The sequence below is a fragment of the Oxyura jamaicensis genome, chromosome 2, assembly GCF_011077185.1.
Source record: "Oxyura jamaicensis isolate SHBP4307 breed ruddy duck chromosome 2, BPBGC_Ojam_1.0, whole genome shotgun sequence".
Classification (NCBI taxonomy): domain Eukaryota; kingdom Metazoa; phylum Chordata; class Aves; order Anseriformes; family Anatidae; genus Oxyura; species Oxyura jamaicensis.
Window position 1 is genome coordinate 21,554,084 of NC_048894.1, and position 15,532 is coordinate 21,569,615.

Consider the following 15,532-nt stretch of genomic DNA (forward strand, 5'->3'; position numbering starts at 1 on the left):
ATGAATTCATTTATGCTTACAACTTTAATACAATAGGACTTTGTATGGAATATTTGAATATACTGTTCTTCAGGTCAGAGATGGCAACAACACAGACTCTCCTCTTCTTGAGAAATACTGTGGTACAGCTGTACCATCTAGAGTGCAATCCACACGGAACAATCTCTATATTAAATTCAGAGCTTCCTCTCTTACCAACCTTGGCTTCAGAGCTGAGTACTGGCCATTAGATACAGGTAAGTTTGTTTTGTTTTGTTTTGTGTATAGAGTGTTGGTATAGTCCAGATTTTCCTGTATGCTGAAAACAAAGGTCCATCAAGCTTTACAAAGTTATAATGGGAGATAAATTCTGAATGTGTCACTGTGTAGTATTCATGAGGCAAAAAAGACCGTGACATTTCAGAAAGAAAAGTAACAAAATTTATAGGTGCCTCAATGTTGAATTAATGTGTCATTTAACTTGATGTTCTAAATCTTTACAGTATGTGGAGAGTCTCTCACTGGACCAGAAGGAACCATTACAAGTCCTGGTCATCCAGATGTGTACCCACATGGTATTAACTGTACCTGGACTATCAACATTCAACCTGGCTACCTTATCCGTCTGATGTTCACTTCATTTAATTTGGCATTTGATTATAATTGCAGAAATGATTATCTTGAAATATATGACAACAGCACTATGCAAAAATTGGGAAGGTGAATATCTCCATTAGCATACAGAACCTAATTGCTGTAGAATGTACACTGCTCTGTAGATCTCTCTATCCAATTTGCTGCCTTAAATTTTGTGTATACATTAACTGCTCTTCTTTGCTGAAACATTAACAGCAATCCCCCTCCCTCACGTAGTAAAGGCAGCTTCCTTTCTTTGACCAGGGAATGAGAACCACATTTAATAAGTGCTATACTGAGAGAAACTGACTTAGGTCAAGAGGACAGTTTTTTTAAGGAGAGGATTCAATTGATGCCTATGTCCAGCTCCATTAACATTTTGATTCATGGGAAATGAGTTCAAAAGCTTTAATATATCTGTGTCCAGGAAAAGACACTTGCAGTAATGAAAGATAACTTAAAAGATTGTGCATTTGGATGTCAGCAAAAACTATACCACTAAAGGGAAGTAACTTTTATAGGATTTTGTTTTCATTTTCTTCTGATATACAATGTTATATTATGGAAGAAAAGGCTGGCAAATCCTGCCTGTCCCCCTCCCCTGCTCCCTTTAACAGGTGGAATATATACAGGATTTTCTTGCCAACCTAGAATTCAAGAACATCTGAACTACATGAGCATGGTACTGAGCAGCACCTATGGACTGTAAAGCAGTTGGCTGACATGGCAGCATTTGGAAAAATAAGGAGCAAATGACTGTCATAATAGAATGGAGAGTGTTTTGCAGCCTTACTCTTTTGCTAACTACTCTGACTCCTACAAAAGAATAGAATATGTTGTAGGCACAGTATAGACTAATTTCAGTAAGATTTGACAACTTGACAAACAGTTTTTCCTCTGACTTTGCCACGCAACTTAGCTTTATATCATTGTGTGTGTATTGTACTATTCAGCCCCACGATACAGGGTATATAGTTGGGATCTCTATCATTCAATGGAGGCATTTGTGTACGTGCAACTCTTCAAACTTTTTGTGAAAGATGAATCCTGTTCCAGTCCATACAGATACCTCATAAGACACTGCCTCTCAGTTTGGGTCTTCTTTTTGCTGCAGGTACTGTGGAAGATCAATTCCACCATCACTCACCAGTGGTGGGAACATGATGACGTTGTACTTTGTGACCGATCACAGAATTTCATCTGAAGGCTTCTCAGCTCATTATATCTCCCTGGATGCATCAAAAGGTAATATGTCAGTATGTTCATTATACAAATTAAATGTTTTCATTTATCACTGTAAATAACCACTATAAGAAACAGAAACATTATTTTCTGTTTAGAGAAGACTGCCTGGTGCCTCTTCTATCTCTTCTTATTTATAGCTACTTGACTTGACAGCTTTTCCTCTCTTGGAAATATGGCCAAAGCAGAAAGGAATTTCTATAAGCAACACTGCAGTTTTCTTTAAAAAGACAGTAAATGATGACATGGCAGAACTGCATGAATTATTTAGGAAAAGTACTTCTTGAATTTTCTTTGTCCATTCTGAGCTGAATATATGTGATATAGGAAGCTTAGCCATCATGGACAACTCACTTGAACGGGAGACTACCTGAACATCTCAGGTGCCATAAAAATTAGTTTAGTCCCTATTTAGGTACAGTGTTGATGTTGGGTAGGCAAAAGTCACATAGTATGAAATTTGGTACAGTAGCAAAATAAACTGAAAGCGCAAGCTGTTTTTCTTTTTTTCTTTTCATTAAGACAGATTACAACTTTTCAGTCTCCAACAGGCTCCTGTTATGCCTTAAATCTATTCTTTAAGTATCTGCTTTTATGGGGCAAAGATGTACATATGTGGGGAAAAGACTGTTGAAGAGAAGAATGGCTGTTCATTCTCTTAGTTCTCTAAAGCAGAGAAAAACAGATAAATTACATAGAAGTGTAATTGATTTGAAGGTTTTGCAGGGTGGGAACATCTGTGTTTTCAAACTGTGCTGAACTCACCAAACCATGTCTCTCCAGCACTGAGAGCTTTTTTAGTAGTGACTGAGCTGCACTTGAACAAGCAGCCTACTGGTGAAAAACTGTTAAGTATCAGTTTCATAGACGTATGTCTGCTATTGATCTCCTCACTATGAAGCACAGATCTGGCATAGATGGGGATGTGTGCAGGTAAAGGGAAAGATTCTGCCTAGCAGAAATGTACCGCAACAGAGTGGGACAATGAACAAAAGTAAGAATGAGAATATATTTATAGCTGGATTACTCATGTACCCGCCACTAACCAGGTTCTGTCTGGTTTGTGCATGTGTGTATATGTGTGCAGGCTATAAGGGATTTATTAGATGAATAACACAAATTCATACTACTCATCTTTATGGTAATAAAGAACCAATGACTGATCATTTTTGCTCTTAGTAACTTTAATTATTTTATTTTACCTCCTTCCTGAGTTTCTCCAAACTATTTAAAGACAACTAATTTTCCAGTTTCTGCCTTGTAAAAAATAACTGCTTTCTTGGTGAAAGCTTGGGCAATTTGGCTATTATTTCATCTCTCAAGCATGTGTGTAGGCGAGACCAGTACAGATTTTGCCACTGTGTTTTCATTCATTACAGATTACTTACAAATCCAAATAATCCATTTTTTCAGCTGCCCTCATTTATACTTGAGTTATCTGGCATGGAAACCAGAAGGTCAGTAAAAACAATAAAGATAAAATAAGAAATATTTCAAGGAGGAACCTTTTGTTTATTGGAAAATAATAGGCCAAAACCAAGTTGAGCTTTGAAAAATCTTTCTAAAAGAGACTCTGTAGTTTGAAAACTCTGAGTCCTTACTACTGAAAAATTGTGAAATTATTTACCTAGTAAAGAAGGTATTTTTGTTGTCCTGTTTTTGCAGCTGCTAAACATGGCTTCTGTAAATGTGATTCTGTTGCTTGTTATTGTGATATTTTTTCCTTTTTTCCTTTACCTTACCTCAAGTTAATATTTCACAGGTAGTTCAATTCTTTCCTAATAGTTCCCATAGCAACTTGTCTCACAGTTTATCAAGACCAAAATGTTTTCTACTCAGCATACATCTATATTTCTGTCTCTGTTAATATCCTGTTTCTCTGATTTTGTTAGTTATCTTGGTGCTGATGAACCCCAGGATTTTCTTTTCACCTTCTCTATGTGGCTTCTTTTCTTCCATATCCTCTCCTTTACCACCACAATGATGCCTGGAATTTCTAGTTTTTCACCCAAAGCACTGCTATATGCATCATGTGAGGTTCAAAACGTATCAGTATTGTCCATAGAATGGTTTTAAACTATGCCTTAAAAATGAAAAGCTGTTTTCTGTTTTCAGTACTATTAACAACTAGAAACTGTATTAAAACTCTATATAAGAACTATAAAATGTCTTAATTCAGTCTTTTAGCAACAGATATGATTTTTGGATGAATCTTTCCCCATAATTTTCTTGCCCAAAAATAATTTTTCTTTCCCCTTATTTAATTAAATATCCTGACTACTCTTCAGATAAACAGGGCCTTTGATGAGAAGTATTGAAAAAGAGCTAATTCTCAATTTATTCTCACTCAGACCCAGAACTATGTTCTCTAGAATAATTGTTTTTTTCTATAAATACTGAAACTGCGTCTAATAGCCCTATAGAGAAGTTGAAACTACAATTGCTTTTCTTTACAGAGATCTCTCTTTTGGTCTCAGCACAAGCATAGTATTACTGTAAAGTCATAAATACTGGACTGCTAACATTCTTTTTTGATTAAGAATAAAGGGTTTTGAAGCTGCAAATTTTGAAGGCAAATATATGTATGTGGGCTTTACTGTGAGAAGTAACTCCCCACTGCTCTGAAATTGTATCAAGTTTAGTTTTCCTGCTGTGAGATTTTTAGGCCTGCTATTCATCTTACATATATTCAGTTACACTGAAGTGGCAAATTGCTGAACATAATCATATCTGAGAGATTTACCAAAGCTATGGATTTTTTTTCTTTATTTTCTTTACATATGCTGTCTATTTTCTGCTAAGAAAAATATGGTTCTAATAACGTTCCTTGTGCAGTAAGAATCCTTCATATTTTTTGAGCTATGTTTTCTTAGCCAACTACAGTGTAACCAATATCAGAACTGGTCAAAGCTGTTCTGTTTCATATTAGATGTTTCAATAGGTCTTTGCCTGGAGTTATTTTGCAGAGAATGAGCTATTGAAAAGATGGACAGCATTATCACATGCACCCCCCACCCCCCCCCCCCCCCCCCCCCAAAAAAAAAGAGAGGGAATAAGAGCAAAAAAGAGGATATATATGAGTGAGTTTTTTGTTGTTGTTTTTTTTGTTGTTGTTGTTGTTGTTTTGTTTTGTTTTGTTTTTTGTTTTTTGTAAAACAAAGCTAAGTTTTTTCTCCATATATCTTAGCATGCTTTATCTGTGATACATTAATTAGTTGAAGAGTAGCCTGAAAATAATTGTAAAGCTATATTTCCTTGTCAAAAAAATTGAATGCCATGAGATACATCCATGGCCATGGTCCATAAAGTACAGACAACAGTTTTATCAGTCTGCCAGCTAGTAGCTGTGAATAGCTCATATGGCAGGAATACAAATGGACATCTTCCAGTCAAATATGCCCGCATGATACTCAGTTGTTTAAAGTGTGTATTTCCCACTTAAACTGTCTGTACCTCATTCTGTCTTTAGCGGGGGAATTCACATGGAAACCAAGGTAAATTAGGATCTATCTCCTAGAGTCCAGGACTCAAATACCATATAGATGAGTGTCACAACAGCTGTATAAGTATTATGATAGATTTTTGAGTTTTCTTTTGCGTGCCTTGGCTGACCAAGCCACAAGAACCCATGTGAAATTATTGAAAAATCTTTGAAAGGACGTTTGAAAAGTCTTTGAAATTCTTTTCTGGAAGTGCTACTCAGGTCTTGAAATAATGAGACCAAAATTTTTCAATAGAAATGAGACTAGAGGTAGTGTATGTATTTCATTGTCCTTGACTTCTTCACTAATCAATGGGTACTTACTTGTTTTGCTTTGTGGTGTTTTGTTTGTTTTGTTTTGTTTTCCATTGAAGAGGCTTTATTTAAAATATTTTTCTGAGAAAAGCCAGCGTTAACAGGTCTTTAAACAGATTGCCCTCCTGATACATCTTTTATTCCTGTTTACTATTCTTTTTATCATTTTTGTTGTTATTTCTGTGGCTTTGGTGAAAGGTAAGACTTTTCCTTCTTATCAGTCTGAATTGTAAATGATACGATTAATCAAGAGAAATAACTTGGCTTTAAATAGCTTAATTGTGTGATATATGATAGCTGGCCATGAGTTACTGCAGGAGCTAGAGTTTGAGAAGAAAGAAAAGTATTTGTGAGAACCCATGGACTTAAAAGTGTACCCGAAGGTGATCGATTTGTGTGTCTTTATTGATAGCTGAGTACAGTTTGAGATCTCAGTTCACATTGTGCTGACCAAACCCAGTAATTACCAGGAGGTTGCTTGGCTTTTCTCTTCAGCTGAATGAGCAAAGGCACAAATGGAAAGTAATGTCTGACAAATATGTGTGTGCACATATACAGGGCATGGTTGAATGAGGCTGAGCTAAGACAAAAAAATGAGCTGGACTCCTGCACACCTCATAGGCATCTGCATAGCTCACCCTGAGGAAAAAGTCTCAATCAGAAAAAGTCTCAAACAGTCTCAAACTGGCAGCTTGTTAGGCCAGTGGTTATGTTTGATCATGTTATTAGTCTGCCTGTATAGGCCTATATGTGTGTGTTTGACTGTACAGTATGTCTGTTTATGTGTAGATAAGCAGGAGAGAGCTGGAGATTCTTTTTGAACAACTGTACCTAGTGTTTTTGAGAAGTTCGGGTCTGAAACACTACAAAGGACCTTTGTGAGTTGTCTTGGTAAAAATTAAGCCTGTTATATCTGCCAGTAGCAGTTACAGAAGGCCCTGAGGTGCTTTTTCATTGCCTGTGGAGAGGGATATATTTCATGTGATACTTTCTTCCCTTTTTTTTCCCTAAAGATGCATTATGTTACATAAGGGTCTAATTGTTAGGAAACTTTGTTTTCCTTTAGCAGAGTGGGATTAAAAGAAGTGCCATTTTACTTATGACACTATATATATTTTTTTGATTAATTAGAATTGTGGCAACTGATGAATATCTCTTTATAGGAAAGACGTGGTTATAATTTTCTGCACTGTGCATGACTTCATGAGTGAGTGGTACAAAAGCTGGCATTTAAGGCTTTTTTTTTTTTTTTTTTTTTTTTCCTTTCCAGAAGAGCAAACATTCAGTACCAAAATCAGAAAGCAGATTGAATAGCTTTTGAAACTTCACATGCTGCCAAAGCAAGACGTGCAATTGTCCATGACACTTGCTCTCTTCTGATTTGCATTTGCTGCAATAACTGTCTTCAAACTAAACTGAATTTGTATTTTTTCTAGGCATATTGTAAGCACATTATGGAGTTAGACTGTGTTCTGAACTTTGGCAGAGGATTCAAAGTTCTTTTTACCTGCTAACTTTGCTAACAGCTTTCACTGGGGGAACTATGACTGCACAAGCACAGCCCTAACTGCTGTGTTAGTGAGGTGGTTGCAAAACACGAGTGCCAGCTCTCCTGCTGACAACAAGAATGCAACAGATTAATCCATTTAACAGAAGAGTGTTGGTTGACACAAAATGTAGGTTCATTTATGCTTTTCCTAATCTTCATAGCAGTGTATGTGCAGTTTACAGTTGGATTTACTTCACTGTAGCCAGAAGTCTGACATTTCTAAGGCAGTCACTGTTCCATCATACAGTCATTGAATCATAAAGGTTGGAAGAGGCCTCCACGATCAACCATCCCCCTACCACCAATGCCACCCACTAAACCATGTCCCTAAGCACCATGTACAACCTTTCTTTGAGCACCCACAGGGACGGTGATGCCGCCACCTCCCTGGGCAACACATTCCAATGCCTGACTGCTCCTTCTGAGAAGAAATGTCTCCTCATTTCCAACCTAAACCTCCCTTGGCACAACTTGAGGCCATCTATATTTATCCCTCTGAGATCATAGTGAAGATTGTTATGTAAAGTGTGGAGCAGAACACAGGATCCAGTTTAAATTTAGCACACTTTGGATATGAATTTTTGTATGGATTACTCCCAAGAAAGCAAACTTTGGTGAGGGAGGGAACCTTGACAGTTCTGTGGAAACTATTCTTAAAAGGGCTGATAAAAATAATTTGGCTTCCTTATTGCTAATTTTACCCTAAGGGCCCTTATCTAGTACATCAATTTTAATATTCTGCAGGCTGAAAGATGGTATTCATGATCTCAACTTTTGAGTGAATAAGGAATAGCAGTATTGCGACCCCCCTATGCATTAAGTGCTCATAAGTCAGGCACCCACCCTTCCAAAATCAGAAGGTATAATTATTTAGAAATAAGTAAACTAATAATTAACATATCTTTTCAATGTAATTTTTTATTACTTTCTGTCTAAAGAGTCTTTAGGGAAAGTCTGGGTCACATTTTAAAGTCAGATTTCTAACCCTGCAGGCAGGGTTCTTAAATCCTATGACTTAAGGATCGGAGGTTTGATGATACATATGATGAAACACCATGGGAGGTGGCAGCACAGCAAGTGTATTATAAGAATTTATAAACCAGCACAATGTTTTTAAGGTGCCAAAGACTGACATGATAGTTGCATAAATATATTAAACCATATTATGATATAAAACACAAACAACTACAATTCTAGATAGAGAATTTAACAGATCAGGATTTTAGGTGAAGTAGTTCATGAAAACTTTTTTGACTTGTCAATTACCAAAGTACAGCTCAATGACAGAAAGTTAGTGGCCTGTTTCTATAGCATATTTCTTTGTCCATCTTGTGATGAATTAGGAACCTGTGTCTGGTGTCTTGCTTTGAGGGCATTTATTCCACAGAAAGCGTTTACAACAGAGGCTTTTCAGGTGACCAAGAATGAAAAAAAAAAAAAAAAAAAACAACTTTTTTTTTTCAAAGATCATCGCTTCTACCCATTATTTTAAATGCCAGAAAAAAAGAAAAAAGAAAAAAAAAAGAAAAGAAAAAAATAAGTGTTTTGCTAGTTAGAACAGACAGAAAGCAGACATGGAAATGCCAACCTTACATGACAATTGTTCTTTCCAAAATAAGTCTCCTGTACTATTATATAGAAGATATTTTTAATTCTAGTCTTTATGTCTGTGTTTTCAAAGAACTTTTTATTTATTTATTTTTATTATTGCTCAGGTTCTGGCTCAGTATCAGTACCCTCTATTTTCCTCTTTCCAGCTCATCATACCAAGATGCTTCTCCAGCAGTCCAATCAGGCTTTAAGTAGAACAGCTGTGACCTCACAATCTAAGGATTATACTATTTTCAGGTGATTGTCCCTTATGGCCGTGAAAATGGGAAAAGAAATTAAGACACAAAATCCCCATCTCTCAGGTCTAATTGTGGGGAATGCCTAAGAACAACATAGTGTCTGTCCCCTTGTAGCTAGAGTCTGCATTCAGTTTCCACCACCACTGCTTTTCAAAAATTCAGAAATCCTACCTCTGGTTTTGATCAAGGCATCCTTCACAGTTTCATTTTTTCTGCTTACCTGGATTTTAGGTCAAAGCCAACTTGACAGCTGCAACTACTCTTACATTGCCTATTTGTAACAGGCATGGTGTTCTGGTAAAAGGTGAAAAAAAATCAAATATAAGAATTTCCATGAAAAATCTGGATTCTGTTTTTAGTTTATAGTGGTGACGTTCAGCAGTAAGATGTGTCCAGGATGTGTTATAATGCACAGGAGCACAGGATGTTTTGCTCCTCTGTCTGTTGGAAATAGAAATTTCCTGTTAATTTAACATAGATATTAAAATTCAGACTTGTTTCTGTTCTTTTTAAAGTGTGCTCACACAACTACACTACTGAAACTGGTGTGCTAACATCTCCAAACTATCCAAATAACTACCCCGTCCGGACAGAGTGCATATACACCATCACAGTGGGAATAAACAGACAGATTGTGCTTCGCTTCACCAACTTCACCTTGGAAGGGAATAAACGCTGTACAGAGGATTATGTAGAAATCAGGCAAGCCTAATTATTTCTGTTTTCCTTATTACTGATAACCACCAAGTTTATCCAAATCCACTCAAGCACATTTGGAAGCTATAGTTTTAGCTGTATGCCTGTGCTGTCAGGGTGAGAAAAGGAATCATCCATTATCAGAAAACTTTAATTGCTACCTTTCCAAAGTAGTGTGTGTGGACTCTGGGACTCACTATATTTTGGTTGTTCCTCAGAGCAGAAACAAAGAGTTTTATTGCTTGTTTTATGAAATATTTTTTTTATGATTATAGTCTTTAAAGAGCAATTTTCTGTGATGTAGCACTAGGAATATGCATAATCTGTGATATTGAGCTATACTGGTATCACTGTTAATCTTAGGATATTGACATGGTGATTTCTAGTAAATTTTAGAGGACAGAGAAAAGTACAAGGGGGAGAAGGTAGGAAACTTATAGGAAAGTTAGCTGCATGCGTACAACACAGCTTGCACCAAGTAAGTAGTACTGTGTGTTGCCGCATGGGATTTGCACTTTGAATTGTCACTGCTCCTATTTTTCTCCTCCCGAGCTAGCTTTCTGGAGGAACCATATTTGCAGAAGTGCAGTGTGTTTTTTTTGACTCTGAGTGTGCCATGAGTTTTCATGACCTCACAGAACACCACGATAAAACTAATTCTGAACATTATACCAGATATTGGTTGGAATGAGATTCTAAATTCCTGCTGGTTGTTTTCAGCTGTACATACAAACTGGAGAAAGTTATGAAAAACTGAAAGACTTTTTCAATATTTTCTAAGTGAAGTGTTTCATTTTAAAACAACAATCAGAGATTAAGTTTAATCTAACTTTATTTTAACAGTTACAGCCTTAATTTGGGATTGACCTGAATTACAGCAGTTTTCTTTTTCAGTTATTCACCTCAAAAATTGAAAAGAATAATTTATTGCATAGATCTAACTCTGATGTGACTGTGAAGAACCCAGCAGTATTAACTAGGTTTTCAGATAGTGCCAGAACATCACCAAGTGTAACTCAGCACATTGCTGCTGTGGTAAGTGGATTTCCACGAGATGTCTCCTCAAACCTGATACCCTTAAATGGGGTAGCTAGATTAGTTTTAGTTGAGGGGGCACTCTGGGTTCTTGTCCTGAGGTATCCTGTGATAAACTACGTTCAGTCAACTAAGAAAATGTTCATCTGACCACAGCTGCAGGGGCTGAGGTGCAAGAGAGAAGAGGTTCTGGCACAGTTCTTCAGCTGCTAGTAACCTGAGATAGCAGCAAGCACTTTAATCTGGGAGGGTGACAAGAAAAAAGACCTTTGAGAGTTGCAATATCGAAGCAGAAATTTCTCTCAAAAGCAAGGATAAACCTGTGAAAATACAATTGAAAGTATTACTGTTCACTTAAGAAACGTCATATCAAGATGGCACATATCTAAGTATAAATGTACTTCTTATTGTCCTAGTGACCTGTAAGGGTATTTGCAGTATGATTGCCTGATATGAAATTATATAATCTTTATGCTAAGATTATAATGCAATTGATAAGCACGTTGCTACCATCTTTTTTATTCCCATGAGATACGTGCAGCACAACAGAATATTGGATGTGCATCCTGATTAAAGTGTTGCAAAATGTTACTGAAAATATTACTTAATTGAAAGACTGGATGGAAATAATTGGCTGTAGAAACAATCGTGAATGCATCTTTCAAAATATGCATCATATGAGTTCTGAGAAATGGATTCCTGTTTGTGTGGTGGCAAATAAACATATTTTTAAAAATAAATTAGCTCATCTGTGTTTGTGCGAGGTGAGACAGTTAGAAGTTAGAATGTTGTTTTTTCTTCAAATTAGAAGTTTACTTTGGTTACACCATTGACTGCCACCTTGTAGAATACAGAGAAGGTCCTGCTTCTGCAGCATTGAATACACTTGAGATACTTCTTGAGTCTGTCAGTGTATTGACAGCTGAATTTAGATACTGGACATACTCAGCAAGCAAGTGCTTGTGGTAGGACCTCATACCACAAGCAGTGAGACCTCTCCAGTATTTAGTAGCTGTCTTTCTGTGGAAGATGAAGAACCAAGTTTAGTCTTTCCCAGGCCTGAAAGAAGTCCAAGTTTTTTGCCATGTTAACATTTCTCACACTTTCCCTCTTTTACCCAAGGTTTTTATTCTCTGTCGTTCTAGAGATGGAGGCTATGAAACTTCTCCTCCTCTTGGAAAATACTGTGGTACAGACCTGCCTCCTGTTGTAATCTCTCATGGTAACAAGCTGTGGATAAAGTTTGTAAGTGACATATTTGGCACAAGACAGGGATTTTCAGCAGAGTGGGATGGCACATCAGCAGGTAAAATAAGTATATCAAGTATAAAACCATTTTACACATCTCATTGATCTTTCATTTGTATTTTATTTCTCACATTTTCGCCATATCTTTTCTGCTTCCCATCTCATAAAGTCTCTCTGCTAATTATATAGCAGCATATATTCAGGTTGTTTAGATAAAGAACTTAACTTTCTTGATCTGTGGGCTTTGTTTTTCTCCACGAGAAGGATATACTATTCCCTAGATTTAATACAGTATCAGCTTTCACTGGTGTTTGGGAAAGTACTGGTAAGCAAGAATTCAATGAAGAGGTTTTTATTTGGAAAGTAACTATCAAACAGGAGCAGTGTATAAATTAGATGGTTAATATTTCTTGGTGCCACTGGCTCCCTTCCACTTACTGTTGTCTTAATGCAGGTTTTTGGTTTATCACTCAAGACATTCAGGGCATGTGAAAGAACTCAATATCACGAATCTCACGCATCAACTCTAATTCTCCACTGTTTTCAATGTTAAATGTTGGTTTGTTTTCTTTGTCATTATCAGGTTGTGGTGGGACTTTGATGACAGCTTCTGGCATCTTCATGTCTCCCAACTACCCTATGCCATATTATCACAATTCAGAGTGCTACTGGTTGCTCAGAGGAAACCGAGGAACCCCGTTTGAAATCCAGTTTGAACAGTTCCATCTAGAGTATCACCCGAAATGCAACTTTGATTACCTTGCAGTATGTACCCCATGACCCTTTTGGTCCATAGGAGGCAGCTAAGTATGATGAATGCAGAGGCAAAGAAAAACACATTACTTTGGTCTTCAAATGTTCATATGTGAACAGACCCAGAATAGGAAAGGTCCATGCTACCTTCATACCTGATGCTCAGGGACACGGTTTAGTGGGTGACATTGGTAGTAGGGTGATGGTTAGACCAGCTGATCTTGAAGGTCTTTTCCAACCTTAATGCTTCTATGATTCTGTGGTTCTATATCACAGAGCAGCAAGAGGAAAGGCAGTGGTGTCTGTGTAGTTGCACAAAGGTAAGAAAAACATTTATGTCTAGATGGGCCACTGAAATAAGAATATGTCTACATCTATTAAATTCACTGTGTTTTGGACCAACAACTAAGCATTTACTCCTAGCAAATTACAAGGAAAATGGCACAATAGTGTCCATAACCCTATTGTTAATCCCAAATTCCATATTCAAATTGCTGGTAAATTATTTAAATATTTTTATTAGAAGTGAAATAGAGCACAGTTTTTTCCTATCAGTGAGTAAGCCCCTCCAAACCCACCAGTATTTGATTATTGGCTTCCTGTTTTTCCACTGATTTGCTTGTTTCTGAAATGTCTGTGAGGCTTCCTTTGAGAAAAAACAGAATTTAACCTCTTGCGTACCCTGAAACAATTCCCTAAGCAGACATTGGGCAGGGGAAATTACTTGGATTTGTAGTGGTACCAGCTTTAGTAAATTCAATAGTCAGCATTGTGCTGTCAAAGTTGAAACAGTTCTAGTTCCTCAAATTCTGTAGCAACCAGCAGAATCACCAAAATTACATTTTATGGGGAAACTAACACACTTTTCTGCCTGCTTCTAAATTCTCTACCCTTTTCTCTCTCTCTCTCTCTCTGTTTTTCCATTAAGGTATATGATGGCAACAGCAGCAATGCTAAACAGATAGGTAAATTTTGTGGGAATCAGATACCACAACTCATCCGTTCAAGTGGAGACAGCGTGTACATAAAACTAAGGACAGATAGCAGTCTGCGAGGTGGAGGTTTTTTAGCTAAATTCAAACAAGGTAAGTAAGTAAAAGAAGATAAGAACATGTTTCTATAGTTCAGCTTGAAACTGTCTTGCAGTCCATGATCTTACTATTCCTGAACAGAGAACAAAGCATGGAGCATATCACTGACCTAGATTCTTTAGTCTGCTGCAGTCACAAGACACAGAGAACTAAAAGTTAACTACCCATCACAGAGATAATCTCTTCCCTAGAAAAAAGCGGGTGAGGTGGCCCTGCTGCTATTACTTGTATCAGTGGTACTTTCCACTCCAGAGTTACTCAGAATACCAAGTGTTGGTAGTCCCTAACAGTCCCTAATTGGGCTGTTCTTTCTCATTTGTTTACACAGTCTGATGACCTTTTAATAGAGAAGGCAGATAGAATATAGGCTTCTATGCCCTTCTAGCTGCTGTGAGGCAGGATGGCAAAAGATAAAGGTGTTAACTTCAGCCCTCGTGGATTATTGTGGGTGCTTGGGTTCATTTCGCCTACCTGGAACACTTGAAAGAGTTTCATTTTTTATATTTTGTGGTAAGGGTCACAATTTTCTTGCACACATTTTTAAGTACAATTGTTCTACCTCAGAAATATTGGAATATTAACATTTGGCAAAACAAACAAACAAAATACAAGGAGATACATGAAGAATTAAAGTTTTCTGTTCCCAGTCATAACCTTAGATATTGTCCCAGTGTTTTCTTTTCTCCTTATACATTCTGGTGTATATAGTTAGATATGCTTTGGAAGATACGGAATTTCACCACACACGTGAACTATAGGTATCTTTGGGTACTCCAAATATGACATGCCCAACTGATAGGGATAGCTTTAGGTTTTTAGACGTTAAGTTGCCTTACATTTGACAATAGTAAATGCATTCAAAAAAAAAAAACAAAACCCAACAAAGCTATTTGTCACATGGCACGCAGTGTAATTAGAAGCGTGAAGGAGTGTTGGCTCCCTAATTCCTTAAAGATACAACAGATTAATCTACCGTGTAATTGTCAGACTGCAAAATCAAGACAATATATGGGAATAGGGTTCTTCCTCCCCCTTCCATTAATTAAATGGAAAGCACTTAGAAAACATTCAGATGTAGAGGTATCAGATAATGTATGAGCTACACTTGACATTCATATTTAATTCCTGAAGTTGCACATACACCAAAGAAAGCTTTCAGTAGCTTGCCCAAAAGCTAAAATTAAGTAGGAAGTAGTGGTGTAAAATAAGGATTTTTAGATGCCAGATGCATTTACGTGGATATGAAAGAAAGGCAATGATGAACTGGAAAACATTGCAAAGGAAAATATCATATCAAATTAACATTCAAAGGCAACTTTGTGCCTGATAAGTTTCTAATAAAATCCTGATGGCAGGGGTAGTAGCTTTTGCCCATTTTGCATTCTTCAGAATCCACTTCTTGCTCTTCATGCTGTCCTTTCAGTTATATGCTTCAGTTTAGCTTTGCAGTAAAGCCCCACTCCACCAGACCCTGACCCTCAGCTGTATTCTGGGCATTTTGAACTCCTAAAAACACAGACGTTGCTGCTCTGTAAATCATTTGGAAAGAATCCAAAAAATGTGCAGGAGGTAGGTGTATCATTCCTTTCGACAGACAATAGAAGATTTTTGCAAGTGAATCTCAGCTATTTCTGTTGTTCAGACACTGCAGATTTGC

At 37.0% G+C, this 15,532-nt stretch overlaps 1 protein-coding gene across 1 annotated transcript in view; it reads left to right on the forward strand.

The window, feature by feature from the left end:
- CUBN (cubilin) overlaps positions 1 to 15,532 on the forward strand; it is a 141,638-nt gene that overhangs the window by 23,267 nt on the left and 102,839 nt on the right. Inside the window, exons 20-26 of the mRNA XM_035316223.1 lie at positions 74 to 236; positions 483 to 699; positions 1,730 to 1,860; positions 9,568 to 9,754; positions 11,929 to 12,089; positions 12,615 to 12,796; positions 13,713 to 13,869. Of these exons, the coding sequence (XP_035172114.1) occupies positions 74 to 236; positions 483 to 699; positions 1,730 to 1,860; positions 9,568 to 9,754; positions 11,929 to 12,089; positions 12,615 to 12,796; positions 13,713 to 13,869 (1,198 nt within the window). The remainder of the gene's footprint in view (positions 1 to 73; positions 237 to 482; positions 700 to 1,729; positions 1,861 to 9,567; positions 9,755 to 11,928; positions 12,090 to 12,614; positions 12,797 to 13,712; positions 13,870 to 15,532) is intronic.